The following is an 18,070-nucleotide window of genomic DNA, read 5'->3' as shown; positions in this document are numbered from 1 at the left end:
TGTTAATTTTTTAGTCGTCTTCATTTCTTCTCTTGTCTTGGTTGCGTGTAGACGGACATCTTGCGAGTGCTGGCAAATGTAAGCATATTTGTACTAATTAAGCAGATAATATACTGATTTAATATTATTGTTTACTTTTAATTTGTAAGAGGTGACCCCGATTTCAGGTCCGCCTTCCTTGAATTAACCTGCATTCGAGTAATTTACAGCGCAACAATCGCAGCGGCCGATGCAGCCAACGACGCCATTACGTGGCGATATTAACTTATAAAAAATTAGCGGAAGCGAAAAACTCGCCCGCTATTAACATAATATACATTTTTCTCCACAGCCGCCCGACGTTGCAGAAAATACGTAGCTTTAAGATTCTTATTGCCAGTACAACAGCCGAGAGCCAGAGCCAGGACTCCGATTATAATGCAATGATTAACGGAGGTAATAAAAAATACTCTCACGCGTATGTGGGCCGCAGTTGTAATTAATAACTAAAGATTTTTTGCTTTAAAGTGAACTGACTAGCCGAGGAAATTAATATGAAAAGTTTATTCCATTGTTCAACTTATATGCTCATGTTTTAAGATTCAGTGACTCTAACGTTCATTAACGTGACAAATAATTTATACCGAAGATTAATATTGATAAAAAAGAGAACTTCACAAAAGCATTTAATTGTAAATCAAAATAAAATGAAATATCATTTTATTAAGGTCCACCACGTAAGTCGGCAACAATCACCATCACCAATAACTTTTTGTGGTAAATAATATATTAAATTACGACGGCCGACGGACGCGAGAATACTTTGCTGAATATATGTTTGAACTAGAACTTTATACCTTCATATACAGGGTGTTACAAAAAGGTACGGCCAAACTTTCAGGAAACATTCCTCACACACAAAGAAAGAAAATATGTTATGTGGACATGTGTCCGGAAACGCTTACTTTCCATGTTAGAGCTCATTTTATTACTTCTCTTCAAATCACATTAATCATGGAATGGAAACACACAGCAACAGAACGTACCAGCGTGACTTCAAAATGTCCTCCGTTAGCGAGGATACATGCATCCACCCTCTGTCGCATGGAATCCCTGATGCGCTGATGCAGCCCTGGAGAATGGCGTATTGTATCACAGCCGTCCACAATACGAGCAGGAAGGGTCTCTACATTTGGTACCGGGGTTGCGTAGACAAGAGCTTTCAAATGCCCCCATAAATGAAAGTCAAGAGGGTTGAGGTCAGGAGAGCGTGGAGGCCATGGAATTGGTCCGCCTCTACCAATCCATCGGTCACCGAATCTGTTGTTGAGAAGCATACGAACACTTCGACTGAAATGTACAGGAGCTCCATCGTGCAAGAAATCACATGTTGTGTCGTACTTGTAAAGGCACATGTTCTAGCTGCACAGGTAGAGTATCCCGTATGAAATCATGATAACGTGCTCCATTGAGCGTAGGTGGAAGAACATGGGGCCCAATCAAGACACACCAACAATGCCTGCCCGAACGTTCACAGAAAATCCGTGTTGATGACGTGATTGCACAATTGCTTGCGGATTCTCGTCAGCCCACACATGTTGATTGTGAAAAATTTTCAATTTGATCACGTTGGAATGAAGCCTCATCCGTAAAGAGAACATTTGCACTGAAATGAGGACTGACACATTGTTGGATGAACCATTCGCAGAAGTGTACCCGTGGAGGCCAATCAGCTGCTGATAGTGCCTGCACACGCTGTACATGGTACGGAAACAACTGGTTCTCCCGTAGCACCCTCCATACGGTGACGTGGTCAACGTTACCTTGTACAGCAGCAACTTCTCTGACGCTGACATTAGGGTTATCGTCAACTGCACGAAGAATTGCCTCGGCCATTGCAGGTTTCCTCGTCGTTCTAGGTCTTCCCCAGTCGCGAGTCATAGGCTGGAATGTTCCGTGTTCCTTAAGACGCCGATCAATTGCTTCGAACGTCTTCCTGTCGGGACACCTTCGTTTTGGAAATTGTCTCGATAGAAACGTACCGCGCTACGGCTATTGCCCCGTGCTAATCCATACATCAAACTGGGCATCTGCCAACTCCGCATTTGTAAATATTGCACTGAGTGCAAAACCATGTTCGTGATGAACACTAACCTGTTGATGGTACGTACTGATGTGCTTGATGCTAGTACTGTAGAGCAATGAGTCGCATGTCAACACAAGCACCGAAGTCAACATTACCTTCCTTCAATTGGGCCAACTGGCGGTGGACCGAGGAAGTACAGTGCATACTGACGAAACTAAAATGACCTCTGACATGGAAATTAAGCGTTTCCGGACACATGTCATCATAACATCTTTTCTTTATTTGTGTGTGAGGAATGTTTCCTGAAAGTTTGGCCGTACCTTTTTGTAACACCCTCTATAATCAGTCCTGATCCCGCTAAATAGAAAGAGAATAGAAACATTTCTTTCAGTGGGCTGGACCAGAATGTGGTCGTGCGGACTGGAAACTAAAGATCTGTATGTTCTCCGTCGCTTTCTGGCTGACCACAAAAATAGTTGCCAGGCTCGCGTGAACTACCAAAGCCGCGCGGGATTAGCCGAGCGGTCTGAGGCGCTGCAGTCATGGACTGTGTGGCTGGTCCCGGCGGAGGTTCGAGTCCTCCGTCGGGCATGGGTGTGTGTGTTTGTCCTTAGGATAATTTAGGTTAAGCAGTGTGTAAGCTTAGGGACTGATGACCTTATCAGTTAAGTCCCATAAGATTTCACACACATTTGAACATTTTGAACTACCAAACAAAACAACCATCATCCATCCGCCTTTCATAAATTTTACCCGCCGGCCCACAAGTCCTTTCTCAAGTAGTGTCCACCTCTCATGATCTGCAGCTCTTGGACCTGTAAACTGCTTTGTGGCCAAGTTGTAGAAAACCTTCCGCTCCCTGCAGTTTAGTCGTCTGATAACTTTAAATTCCAGATTGTTTATTCCAGCTGACACTGCGAAAGGATTTGTTTACATTTACAAATGTTATTAATGGTGTACGGAATGAGTTTTTCGATGAAAAAATCGATTTTTGGGTAAATGCATTTTCGAAAAAATTAGACTCTCCCGTTTAATGCCATGTATAAAATATTTGGATGACGTGAGTAGAACTATTTTAAATATTTTTTAAAATAATTTCGACACACGTCTGATTCATCTTCATCAGTATCTGATGTCCCAGTAGCGACAAACCTGAACACTGGTAGTGATACATTGACTGATGCTGCTGCCACTACACCGGAAAGTGCTTCAAGAAGAAAACTAGCTGGAATTGAAGAAGAATACAAGAAACTAAATGCTGGGACTATAAAATATGAGGTAATTGACGTCTCTTTATTATCAGACGTTTTGGAGAACAATGTGTGCTGCAAACAATGTGGAAAATGTGGTTTTTCATTGAAAACAAATTTACATGTAGGACTTGCTTGTGAATTAGAGTTGATGTGCAGTTATTGCAAACACAGTGTTACTTTCTTCAATTCCTCACATGTTACTGCAGATACAGGTAAACTATACGATATAAACATTAGACTGGTTTATGGATTACGGTGTATAGGAAAGGGCAGGGCTGCAGGTGCCATGTTGTGTGGTGTGATGAACCTCCCTCCTCCACCTTCAAAATTTAACAAACACATAATTGCAATAGGCTCTGCTGTAGAAGATGTGGCACAGGAAAACATGAAAGGTGCTGTTGAGGAAGCAGTTGTTGAAAATAATAATAGCAGAGACTTGTCCATAGCTTTTGATGGAAGCTGGCAGAAGAGAGGCCACACATCTCTGAATGGTGTAGTAACAGATACAAGTGTGGACACTGGTAAGGTAGTTGATGTAGCAATACTTTCCAAGCATTGCAGATGCAAGGAGAAAATGAAAAATAAACATGAAGAGGAGTGCATGGCAAATTACTATGGGTTGAGTGGTGGTATGGAAATTGCTGGTGTAAGAAGTATTTATCAACGCTCAGTAAAATGGTACAACGTTAGATACGTAAATTATCTTGGAGATGGTGACTCAAAGGCTTTCAAAGAAATTGAGGAACTGAGGCCCTATGGTAACGATGTGAAAATTTCCAAACTGGAGTGTGTTGGCCATGTTCAGAAAAGGATGGGATCAAGACTTCGACGGCTCAAGGCTAGCATGAAAGGCAAGAAACTGAGCGATGGAAAAACTTTATATGGGAAAAATAGACTGACAGATGCTACAATAGATCATATTCAGAAGTGCTATGGTCTAACAATAAGACAGAATACAGCAGATGCAGAATTAATGAGAAGAGCAGTCTGGGCTCTTTCATACAGCTTCAAACAATGAGAATCTCCAACATGGGCTGTGTCCGAAAGGAGACGATAGTTGGTGCAAGTACAACAGAGGCAAGGTAACTAAGAAAAAATACAGTCACCCTCATAACCTGCCAGCTGCCATAATGGATTAAATAAAAGCAATATTCCGAGACCTCGTAGATATTAGTCTACTAAAGAAATGTCTTCATGGCCGGACTCAAAATCCTAATGAGTGTGTGAACCATGTGATATGGAATAGACTACCTAAAACTGTGTTTGTGGGTATAAACACACTTCACTTTGGCGTTTATGATGCTGTTTCATCATTCAATGAGGGCAATATAACAAAGTGCAAAGTTCTGCAGAAGTTGGGGCTCTGTGTAGGACTACGAACTGCCGCAGCTATGCTTTATTTGGACAAGGAACGGCTCAGGTCTTCAGATAATGCCATAAAAGTATATTCAAAGATGGCTAGACAGCATAGCAGAGCCATCACGAGGAAGCTGTTGGACGATTCTGATGATACAAGCTATGGAGCAGGCTTATACTGAAGTAAAAACTTTGAAGCTAATTTCCTGTAACTTTAGTTTTTTTGTGTATAAGGTACATTTTCTCAGAGCCTATTTATAGTAGAAAGATGAAATTTTCTGTAGTTGTTCCTTAAGACCTTCTAATATATCTGAATTAAAAGATATGTGGAACTATTTTGTATTAATGGATGTAAATTTTAAAATACTTGTTAAAATGTATAACTTTTTTTAACATTTACAAAAAATAAAATATCTGAAAAACTGTACATTATTTTTTCAAAATTAATAATTCAGCATAAAAGCAGAACATATCTCTGCGTTCTGTGAAAAAATCAAGAGTATCGCCCAAATAACAAATGAGAAAATGTTCCTAACTTTTAGCTCAATTTAACATTGTAAGCATAGGGCGTTCCGTATACCCTTAATATGGATGCTCTTGTCCACATGCTGTGTCCTTATGGATGATCCTACATTTCTCTGGAATCTGAAGTGATATTGTCCATTAAAAAAGGTACACAAATCAATTTTTTATTTTGATTTAGTTATTTTATAATAACAAGAACGTCAATCAGTAATTAGAAAACACCCGTTGCCGTAGTGATCCAGTCGTGGAGGGCGGCGACGTTGGTGTAGGCCCCTGGGTATCCAGGCACACCACAGCCCCGGCCCCAGGAAACGACGCCGTACTGCGTGGAGCCCACGACGAGCGGCCCGCCGTCGTCGCCGTCGCACGCCACGTTGTCGCCGTCGGCGTCGCCTGCGCACACCACGTTCTCCGTGACGCCGGACCCCAACTTCTCTCTGCACGTGGAGCGTGCCACGATGGACACGGTGACAGCGCGGAGCTGTTCGGACGCGTCCTCTCCAGAAGCCACGCTGCCCCATCCGGTGACGGTCGCAGAACTGCCGGCCTCGAGTTCCGACGTTGCCAGGCTCACCGCCTGCAAACGACGAAGGTGTCAACAGTGTTTCTGTGATCAGATAACCATGAATAAAATGCGTGTGTGTGTGTGTGTGTGTGTGTGTGTGTGTGTGTGTGTTCCAAAGAGTCTACGGCCAACGTCTAGGGATGATAGATCACGTAATGGGGGAACAAATTTCGCTAGAAAGGGAGGAAGAGAGAGTGAGGTTTAACGTCCTGTCGACATGGAGGTCTTAGAGATGGAGCACAAAAATACTGGCCGCGCCCATTCGAAGCAGCCACCCCAGCATTTGCCTGAAGCGATTTATGGAAATCATGGGAAACCTATAAAACTGCATGGCCGGACACAGACTAGAACCACTCCCCGGTGTGCTGACTGTTGGGCCACCTCCCGCGGTAACGTTTGTTAGAGACGAAATGTTCATTTAACGATTCTCGGTGACGCTATGTGTTCTTTAGTATTCGCCCGCCCTGGGACGATCAGATTTCACTGAATTAGCAGGGTCTACTAACCAGCCGTGCAGCACAGTACCTACCCCAGTAAACTGATACGGTGGTTTTCAACAAGGAATCGAGAAGCGAATCAGGAACTTGAAGTGGCTCAGCCACACAGAGCAGGTGACGGGACGATAGGCAACACGAATTGCATACGAACGCCTCTAGCGACGTTACAAGTCTTAAATGACGCCTAGTATCGCCAGGAAGTATCAGTGAAAATTTTCTCTCTAACAAAGGTCGTTCCTTTAACGTGAACTACCACCCCAGAAGTCTGTCACAAAGTCTTTGAAACACTCTGCATACATACAGAATAACAGTCGTCAGGCACGTTTCCTGTGGTGTTTGGGCAGATATTTGCAATTTCGTTTTTGTAATGTTCAATTGGAATCAGCCCAAACAAAAACAACTCATCGCGTCTTTTCATGCGACACACAGTGCCGGCGGAAAGCGTCGGTTTGTTTCTCACTACAAACCAAATCATTTTTAAAGAGAGATTTTACCTGCTGGGTCGACAGTGCGATCCCATATTAATCTAGTGCGATAGTCGGGTTATCGGTAGAAATCGACAAATTGGGATAAAACGAGAAAAATGACCAGTACTCCAGAAACGACTGAACACCGCTGCTGCATGGTGCTAGCAGTCAGTGCAGGCCAGGGTGGTGCGGTCGTTGTCGGAATGCTGATTATTTCTCGTTTTTTGCTGTCCCTTTTAATTTATACCGATAGAACGAATATCGTACTAATTTTCGATCACTCTCTCGAATGGCCAAGTAAAACGCCGCTTTAAAAATCATTTCATTTTTAATAGGAAACAACCCAACACTATCCGTCGACTCCGGGCGTCGCTTGAAAGTCCTGATAAGAAACTTTTCTTTGGACTGGCTCCAGTTACACACTGCAAAAAGTAAATTGCACATATCTGTCAAAACATCATAGAAAGTACGCCTGAGAACTCTTAGGTTGACAGACAATTCCTATTACGAAGGAACTTAGCAGATGATGTTTTGATAAGCAATCAATGTCCGAAAATTTGTGGTTTTGATGTAAAATAAGTTTGAATATCGGATCACTTTCAAATCCCTCGGTTCACGGTACACACACAGCAGCTCTGAATTAACCCATGGCATGGATAATGTCAGTAGAAGCCGACCTCGGGGAAGATCAGTTTCGATTCCGTAGAAATACTGGAACACGTGAGGCAATACTGACCTTACGACTTATCTTAGAAGAAAGATTAAGGAAAGGCAAACCTACGTTTCTAGCATTTGTAGACTTAGAGAAAGCTTTTGACAATGTTGACTGGAATACTCTCTTTCAAATTCTAAAGGTGGCAGGGGTAAAATACAGGGAGCGAAAGGCTATTTACAATTTGTACAGAAACCAGATGGCAGTTATAAGAGTCGAGGGGTATGAGAGGGAAGCAGCGGTTGGGAAGGGAGTGAGACAAGGTTGTAGCCTCTCCCCAATGTTATTCAGTCTGTATATTGAGCAAGCAGTAAGGGAAACAAAAGAAAAATTTGGAGTAGGTATTAAAATCCATGGAGAAGAAATAAAAACTTTGAGGTTCGCCGATGACATTGTAATTCTGTTAGAGACAGCAAAGGACTTGGAAGAGCAGTTGAACGGAATGGATGGTGTCTTGAAGGGAGGATATAAGATGAACATCAACAAAAGCAAAACGAGGATAATGGAATGTAGTCGAATTAAGTCGGGTGATGCTGAGGGTATTAGATTAGGAAATGAGACACTTAAAGTAGTAAAGGAGTTTTGCTATTTGGGGAGCAAAATAACTGATGATGGTCGAAGTAGAGAGGATATAAAATGTAGACTGGCAATGGCAAGGAAAGCGTTTCTCAAGATGAGAAATTTGTTAACATCGAGTATAGATTTAAGTGTCAGGAAGTCATTTCTGAAAGTATTTGTATGGAGTGTAGCCATGTATGGAAGTGAAACATGGACGGTAAATAGTTTGGACAAGAAGAGAATAGAAGCTTTTGAAATGTGGTGCTACTGAAGAATGCTGAAGATTAGATGGGTAGATCACATAACTAATGAGGAAGTATTGAATAGGATTGGGGAGAAGAGAAGTTTGTGGCACAACTTGACCAGAAGAAGAGATCGGTTGGTAGGACATGTTCTGAGGCATCAAGGGATCACCAATTTAGTATTGGAAGGCAGCGTGGAGGGTAAAAATCGTAGGGGGAGACCAAGAGATGAATACACTAAGCAGATTCAGAAGGATGTAGGTTGCAGTAGGTACTGGGAGATGAAGAAGCTTGCACAGGATAGAGTAGCATGGAGAGCTGCATCAAACCAGTCTCAGGACTGAAGACAACAACAACAACAACAACGTGGATAATGTCTCGAGCACTCGTCGTTGCATTTTCTTCTACGTGACGACGAATGCCCTCTTCAAAGTCGAGCTCCACAATCAACCCTCCCAGCTGTGGACATCCTAGTTTCTCGCAGGCATTGTTGAAAACAAGAGGTTCCCAACCTTTTTGAGATCAACATCCGCGAACGGGAAAATATGTCAACTTAAGAAAGTTTAGAACCTAACTAAAATTTAAAGTAAATAACAGACATTTAAAATTTCATAACTGATTCTTATGTTACTTAATGAGTGAACTAATAAACTTCTGTGGTTTGCAGGTATTTTATTAAACTAATAATTAGTGAATCAATGAAAAGTTTGTAACTTTAAGGCGTATCATAAGTCATGTAGAAAGTTTATTTGGGTTTTCATTTTTGTTGTCATTTCTGCAAGAACAGAGGATCTAGTTTCACTTATATCAGTTGTAGCAGGTTTAGTCAGCATCCATCAGGCGCTTTTGATAATAACAGATACTCACCACAAACTATTCACTACAATGTTGCCACTTCCGTACTATCAAAGCCTACTTCCAGTGCATTGTCGTCGAAAACTGAGGAATCGTATTTTGGCTTGACTTTTTTGTTACCTGAAGGAATTCTTTCATTTACTGAAAATTGTGTTTGAATTCAAGTATTTACCCGTTGATATTCCAAATTAGGAAATCTGATCCTAATTTAATTAATTACTGATAAGAGTTGAAAATGAGAAGTGGACACACAGTAAATAAAGGGAACAGTAAAACTGACACTGTGTATTTCTCAGAATTAAGCTTCCAACGTATCTGAAACTGGAAACTTCAGTCAGAAGATTTTTTGACTTACTGCAGTGAGATATGGACTTTGATTACGAAAATCATTCGGAAACTAAGGGTTGCTCTGCTAGTAATTGTTAGATTGTTTGCTGGAAAACTAAACAGGATACTGAACAAATGAATTAGAGGCAGTGACGTGTAAACGCTTGGTGAGGGATTATTGAAGACTACATGATTGGTCCTCACTTCACTGAAGAAATCTGAATGCGTAAAAGATACGCACAGTTTCTTGGTGAAGAGCTACCAGGTCTCTTACAGAAGACACCACTTGAAACACAGCATAATGGGTGACCGAGTCATTACTCACTTGTGACCGGGTAAGCGCCCACCTATGCTGGCTTGGGTGTGAAGGCGTTATCAGTTGGTCTGCACGTTCGCCTGATTTGGCACCAGCGACCTTTTTTCTCTGGGGTAAACGCTAGGATAAAAACTATGCACGACTTCCACCGACCCAAGAGGATTTAAAATATTGCTTTGTGACAGCTTCTGCAGCGATATGGAAGGATTCTCTTCAGTCTGTCGAAACGTCCGTCCACCAGTGACTGCAACCGTGTATTGCAGCAGACGTTGGACATGCCACACCTTTCTTAAAGCTTGTGGCATAAACAAAAGCTGTACCGTTATCATACTTAACTTTTGAATCACACTTAGATGTCCGTCGTTTACCTTCTAGTTGGCGTTTTGGTACAACCTCATCTAGCCATGAGTGATTATCTGTTTTAACTTTAATTTTTCTCCACTACTGCGTTTTTGTAAGTACACCCTTAGCTGCATCAGTCTGGAATGTGACTTAAGACTGGCGCAACGGTTTCGTATTACAGTACTAATTAGCATAAGAAAGCAGTCTGTTTCTTATTTAAAATGTATAAATCCAATATTCTAAATAATTCTGTTCCACCAGAACTGCAAATACGATCTTGAAGAGCGAAACGTGGTTGCATTGGGCTCTCTTAGATCTACAATACTAAAGCTTTTCAATTAGAGCCAATGTTCAAAAGTAATACCGCCAACTTCAGTACACTTCTTGATCCGCTCTTCAAATGGCCGTACATCAGACAGAAGCATATCTGCGGGAATATCAGCACAGGCGGTTCTGGTGCAGGACCATCTCTTCACGAGCTGTTGACACTTGCTATTACACCTTATCTTTTAAATAGCCCCACAGAAATAAATCCGGCGATGTCAAATCGGCAACCTAGCGGACCAATTAGTAGTACCACATCTGCCGATCCACCGACCAATGTAAAAACAGTCTAATACCTCCCGTGCTTCAATTGCGTATTGCTTTGGGCAACCGTCATACTAAAATCACATGCGTTGTCGAACGTCCACGGCAGCATCCTGCTTACTACCGGTAGTCCCTGTTCCATAAACGTTCGATGCTTGCTCGCATTCAACGTGCCATCGATAAAAAACGGTCCATTGAGTTTGTTCTCCATGATGTCACACCATATATTAACCGACCAAGGACGTTGATGACCAACTTTCCGTAACCAATGGGGATTGTCTACTCTCCAGTAATCCATGTTATGCCGGTTAGTGGTACCATGGTTTGCGAATGTAGACTCATCGGAAAATAGTACCTCAGCAAAGACCGTGGGGGTCATTTGCATTTTACTGACGTGCCCATTCACAAAACACTACCCGGTTATGGAAATCAGAGCCATGAAGTTCTTGATTCAGTAACACGTGGGATGGATAATACTTATGACGATGCAGTATTGTTACAATACTATCTATGAACATTCAGAAATCGCAGTATAATTGCCGCGCGCTTATCCGTGGGTTGTCGTGCACTGCCGCTAGTGCAGCCATTTCATTAGCATCTCCTGTAACACGTTTCGTTTCCTTTTTACCAGTCTGTACGCTGGCATCAGACATAAACGCGTCCACAACCTTGTAAAAGAACGAACGAGAGCGACTTTTCCCTAGAAAACTCTTGGCATACAAGGTGACCGCAACTTCAGCAGTTTTTCTAGGTTCTTCGTAAATCAGGATTATTCCGGTTTTTTTTCTGTGATTGCAACATTCATCGTCCACTGGCACGTCTGTTCTCCAAATGATAGGTTCAGTGCAGTGCCTGTTTGATACACTTTGTGACCAAAACTACCCGGAAACCCCCAAAAACGTACGTTTTTCATATTAGGTCCATTCTGTTGCCACCTACTGCCGGGTACTCCATATCAGCGACCTAAGTAGTCATTAGACATCGTGAGAGAGCAGAATGGGGCGCTCTGCAGAACTCACGGACTTCGAACATGGGTGTCACTTGTGCCATACGTCTGTAGGAGAGATTTCCACACTCCTAAACATCCCTAGGTGCACTGTTTCCAATGTGATAGGGCAGTGGAAACGTGAAGGGACACTTATAGCACAAAACTTACAGCCCGACCTCGTCTATTGACCGACAGAGATCGCCGATAGTTGCATAGGGTCGTAATGTGTAATAGGCAGATATCTATCCAGATCATCACAAAGGAATTCCAAAATACATCAGGATCCACTGCAAGTACTGTGACAGTAAGGTCGGAGGTGAGAAAACTTGGATTTCATGGTCGAGCGGGTGCTCATAATCCACACATCACGCCGGTAAATGCCAAACGACGCCTCGCTCGGTGTAAGGAACGTAAGCACTGGACGATTGAACAGTGGAAAAACGTTGTGTGGAGTGACGAATCACGGTACACAATGTGTCGATTCGATACAGGGTGTGGGTGTGGCGATTGCCCGCTGAACGTCATCTGCCAGCGTGTGAAGTGCCAACAGTAAAATTCGGAGGCGGTAGTGTTATGGTGTGGTCGTGTTTTTCATGGATGGTGCTAGCACCCCTTGTTGTTTTACGTGGAACTATCACAGCACAGGCCTGCTTTGATATTTTAAGCACCTTCTTGCTTCCCACTGTTGAAGAGCAATTCTGGGATGGCGATTGCATCTTTTAACACGATGGAGCACCTGTTCATAATGCACGGCCTGTGGCGGAGTGGTTATACGGCAATAACATCCCTGTAATGGACGGGCCTGCACAGAGTCCTGACCTGAATCCTAAAGAACGCCTTTGAGATGTTTTGAAACGCCGACTTCGTACCAGGACTCAGGACATCGATACATCTCCCCAGTGCAGCACTCCGTGAAGAATGGGCTGTCATTCCCCAAGAAACTTTCCAGCACCTGATTGAACGTACGCCTGCGAGAGCGGAAGCTGTCATCAAGGTTAAGGGTGCGCCAACACCATATTGAATTCCAGCGTTACCGATGGAGGGCGCCCCGAACTTGTAAGTCATCTTCAGCCAGGTGTACGGATACTTCCGATCACGTAGCGTACGTCATAGTTCACTACATGGTGTCGGTGGCGCGTCGAGCAGTTGCCTGTTTGATATGTCGGAGGAACAGAACTATGCGAAGATATTAAACACTGGCCTCTACTGCCCTCGCAGCATGGAGACGGAATCCAACGTGCATTGGATATTCAAGGGCCATGGAGTAGCATGTCGTAAATTATGATTGTGTTCCCATTTCTATTCCGCCTATTACAGCGCCATCTGAGGCGAAACGAAGAAAATGCTTCAGACAAAACGTATGTAGATTTTGCCACAGAAGCCTAATCTGCAATAAAAAAGGGTGTTCCCACTGAAGATTTCAAAGTTTCTCCCCATCACTCATGCATGGGGTGGGGTGGCGGACGGATTGTAGTAACGTTCGATGTCCCCCTCCGAGACAAACAAATTGGAATTTTGCCTTTTTTTGGTCCGATGTGTAGTTTTCGAGATTTTCAATGTCTTCAGTTACAAGGAACACTTTGTATATATGTACAGGATGTCAGGCGTTTAAATGTAGTGAGTGCAAATATTGTGATCATTCCTAACTTAATATGTAGCCACTTCAACTTGTAAATTGTTTTTCCTCTGCGTCTATCAGTCTTTCTGAAAACACGTTACATAGTTAACTACCTGCTGTTTTCTGTCTAGTTGTAACTGCACCACTAAGTGGACTACACCTGTCACTTTAGACTAACCATTTTCTGTTCATGTGTTCACAGTACAACATCTCAGCTGCTCTCAACGGAAAATAAGCATTAACGGCTTGCTCTTGCTACATGTACTTGGAAGTACTAGGTGTCCTACTAACACACGACTTCTAACAGCTATAGTCCACAGCTCGTCGTCCAGTGGATAGCGTTGCCCCCTCTGGATCACGGGGTCCCGGGTTCGATTCCCGGCCGAGATGGGGATTTTCTCTGCCCGGGGACTGGGTGTTCGTGTTGGCTTCATCATTCCATCATCATTCATGTAAATGGCTAGACTGGACTGTGTACAGATTGGGAATGTGTACAGTCACTAATGGCTGGCTCTGAGCACTACGTGACTTAACTGCTGAGGTCATCAGCCCCTAGAACTACTTAAACCTAACTAACCTAAGGACATCACACACATCCATGCCCGAGGCAGTATTCGAACCTGCAACCGTAGCGGTGGCGCGGTTCCAGACTGTAGGGCCTAGAACCGCTCGGCCACTCCGGCCGGCACAGTCACTAATGGCCGTGCAGTTGAGCGCCCCACAAACCAAACATCATCATCATCTAACAGCTATAATTATTAGCCCTCAAATGAAAGAAATACTAATGTAATATTATTCAGTACACTGTCGTCAGCCAGTAAGAAAAATATCTGCACCTGTAACCCCAACACACTTCATATGTATAATACCAGTGGTCTCCCTGATAAGATGTATTAACAAGTGCAGTCATTCCAGTATTACAACATTTTTAATGATGTTTATATGATGTTCATTGTGGTGAAAGGAGGCGTATGTGGTAATGTATGATGGTGCACTGGTTACAGTTACATGTGGATGTTCATGAATACATAGCACGAAACTTCGACAACAAATGTATCAATCATGCCTTGCCTACATCACAGCTTCCCAGATCCCCAATCTTGATTCCTTTTGATTCTTTTATGTGTGATTGTATTTTTTGTATTTTAGACCTGTTGCTAGTGTCGATGAACTCTGGGAACACATTGAGGCTTATTGTCAACGCTTTCAGAAAATGCATGGTATTAAAGAGGAAAGTCTGATGTCTACCTTTACACGAACTGTGTCAACGTGGAACACTTGTACTTCACCTGTCCTCAAGTGCATTCAGTACTACGGATCATTGGACCTGTGTTTGTTAAGGTTATTCACTTGTTTCATTGCCCTCTACTCACCCTTTCCCTTGTACCTATAAAAGGCAAACAACCTTTATATATTAATGGAAATGAAAAGTTTTACGTTAGAGACACCTTCGCCGAACGCTACGGAACTGTCGAACTAATACTCCTGCATTTCTACACCAGTGGCGTATGCTGACTCATACTTATCCAAATTAACACCACTTCCTTTGGTTTAATAGTAACAGTGTTATATCTCACATACTTTTAAATTCTATCCTGTTATTGTGTTAACACTGTAATTATCTTCATATTTCTGTCTTCACCTAATGTTCTTGTAATTATATTAACTCTGCAATTATCTTTGTATTTTTAACAGTAGCTGTAACTATTATTTAATTTTAGTTACTGCTAACACTATTTTTCATTTGCCCAAAAATTCTGTACCTCGTTTGTAATGGTAGCACTGAAATTATGCTATTTTCCTTGGGTTCATTACTCATCCACCTTCTTGGTTTAAACTATCAATAACAGAAAACAAAACCAAGTTAATTTTAGATAATGCGCTAGTTAAACTTATATTTCTCTGCTGGCAGCAGCGGCCTTGTAAAGTATCCCTCTTTTTCTTTCCATCCTGAGCCCTACATACACTAGTTACGTTTCGTCCTAAAGGAAGAAGGTAAATTGTCTCAAGGTCGACACTATCTTGGCATAATTCCTCACAACGAATACTCCTTCCCTATTTCCCATACCTCCGTAGTACCAGAAAATCTTAACCTTATTATCTCCTTTCATTCAGCGCCCTTCAGTGACAACCAATAGGGCGTGGAAAATCTTGACAACCTCCGAGTAATGTTACTCCCCTGAAATGCCAGTCGCAGCCCTTCACCACAGATAACGGCGACCGAAATGGCGAACCTGTCAAAAAGACTCCTGCAGGCCGCTCGGCTGAATGGGTGAGAGGTGTTAGTAGCGTTTTCTAGCATCCAATCCTTAGCAGCACATTACAAAGAATTGACAGTCCTCTTCCACCGATTTAACATCCACTTAATCCTCTTGTCCGAAACGTGGCCACAGCAGTCATTCTCTGCAGTTGTTCATCTTCCAGGACGTACATTTATCAGGGTAGGCAGACCAAACAAGAGCCGTGGGGATGTCGGCGCATATATAAGAAATGATAGACTCAAAGTCTTAACTACGTCAAACTCTACTGAAGAAAGAGATGGTGATTTGCTGTTCATTGAAATACGTGTGCAGAGTCTGAAATGCTTCAGCGGTATCATCTAGAAGCTACCAAAACTCACCTCAGTGATTTATTTTCAGTCGAAATTACATTCTGCTCAATGTCAATACGAATACATCATTGTAATGGCAGACATGTACATACGTTTGTTGAGATATGCCCTCCACAATAAACTTAAGAGCATTGTTTCGTTACAACAACATGGACATCCTTCCTTTATAACGTACACACCATAAAGTGCACATTCACATCCGTATAGATCTAACCACAACGACAAACATTAACAAAGTCAAAGAAATAGATTCGGCTCCACGCTTCTCAGCACATGATATAATATTCCTGGCCTACTCTGAGTAGCTCGAGAAGCTCAAATCGCTTTCATAACGAGTACCAGGCAGTAATATCCATGAACTGACGCATTATGTTTCAGGTTTAGCAAGAACTTTTCTCATGGCGATATTTTGAGGGTGTTTGCTTTTGTTCCATCATCAATACATTTTTTGTGTCCATGAATGTCAGAGCATGTACTGATACCGATGTTGGACATCCTTTCCGAATAAAATAAAAGTTTAATCATTTACACTCCTGGAAATGGAAAAAAGAACACATTGACACCGGTGTGTCAGACCCACCATACTTGCTCCGGACACTGCGAGAGGGCTGTACAAGCAATGATCACACGCACGGCACAGCGGACACACCAGGAACCGCGGTGTTGGCCGTCGAATGGCGCTAGCTGCGCAGCATTTGTGCACCGCCGCCGTCAGTGTCAGCCAGTTTGCCGTGGCATACGGAGCTCCATCGCAGTCTTTAACACTGGTAGCATGCCGCGACAGCGTGGACGTGAACCGTATGTGCAGTTGACGGACTTTGAGCGAGGGCGTATAGTGGGCATGCGGGAGGCCGGGTGGACGTGCCGCCGAATTGCTCAACACGTGGGGCGTGAGGTCTCCACAGTACATCGATGTTGTCGCCAGTGGTCGGCCGAAGGTGCACGTGCCCGTCGACCTGGGACCGGACCGCAGCGACGCACGGATGCACGCCAAGACCGTAGGATCCTACGCAGTGCCGTAGGGGACCGCACCGCCACTTCCCAGCAAATCAGGGACACTGTTGCTCCTGGGGTATCGGCGAGGACCATTCGCAACCGTCTCCATGAAGCTGGGCTACGGTCCCGCACACCGTTAGGCCGTCTTCCGCTCACGCCCCAACATCGTGCAGCCCGCCTCCAGTGGTGTCGCGACAGGCGTGAATGGAGGGACGAATGGAGACGTGTCGTCTTCAGCGATGAGAGTCGCTTCTGCCTTGGTGCCAATGATGGTCGTATGCGTGTTTGGCGCCGTGCAGGTGAGCGCCACAATCAGGACTGCATACGACCGAGGCACACAGGGCCAACACCCGGCATCATGGTGTGGGGAGCGATCTCCTACACTGGCCGTACACCGCTGGTGATCGTCGAGGGGACACTGAATTGTGCACGGTACATCCAAACCGTCATCGAACCCATCGTTCTACCATTCCTAGACCGGCAAGGGAACTTGCTGTTCCAACAGGACAATGCACGTCCGCATGTATCCCGTGCCACCCAACGTGCTCTAGAAGGTGTAAGTCAACTACCCTGGCCAGCAAGATCTCCGGATCTGTCCCCCATTGAGCATGTTTGGGACTGGTTGAAGCGTCGTCTCACGCGGTCTGCACGTCCAGCACGAACGCTGGTCCAACTGAGGCGCCAGGTGGAAATGGCATGGCAAGCCGTTCCACAGGGCTACATCCAGCATCTCTACGATCGTCTCCATGGGAGAATAGCAGCCTGCATTGCTGCGAAAGGTGGATATACACTGTACTAGTGCCGACATTGTGCATGCTCTGTTGCCTGTGTCTATGTGCCTGTGGTTCTGTCAGTGTGATCATGTGATATATCTGACCCCAGGAATGTGTCAATAAAGTTTCCCCTTCCTGGGACAATGAATTCACGGTGTTCTTATTTCAATTTCCAGGAGTGTAGTATCCATTATGTGACAAACATAGCCTCAATGTTCGATAACTATCGGTCTGGTGCTTCACTGTGTAACACCACTCCCATCAGTGTATATGCACAACATAATTAGCTAGAGACGATTTCACACTATGTTCTTACACAGCGTTTCTCAACCACGGTTCGATACACTGGTGTGCCACGAGATCTTTAATCTATTACAATCTTCTATAGATAAAGCAACTATAACATAAAAAATTAT

General features: G+C 43.6%; 1 protein-coding gene across 1 annotated transcript in view; it reads right to left on the bottom strand.

Annotated features, from left to right (window-relative positions):
- Window positions 1-5,183: 5,183 nt before the first annotated feature.
- Window positions 5,184-18,070, bottom strand: part of LOC126176211 (trypsin-3-like) — a 49,995-nt gene continuing 37,108 nt past the window's right edge. Inside the window, exon 2 of the mRNA XM_049923356.1 lies at window positions 5,184-5,776. Within this exon, the coding sequence (XP_049779313.1) occupies window positions 5,411-5,776 (366 nt within the window). The 3' untranslated portion in view covers window positions 5,184-5,410. The remainder of the gene's footprint in view (window positions 5,777-18,070) is intronic.

Source organism: Schistocerca cancellata, chromosome 3, assembly GCF_023864275.1.
Source record: "Schistocerca cancellata isolate TAMUIC-IGC-003103 chromosome 3, iqSchCanc2.1, whole genome shotgun sequence".
Lineage (NCBI taxonomy): Eukaryota > Metazoa > Arthropoda > Insecta > Orthoptera > Acrididae > Schistocerca > Schistocerca cancellata.
The sequence above is the reverse complement of the archived record's forward strand: the minus strand, read 5'-3'. Positions and strand labels throughout refer to the sequence as shown.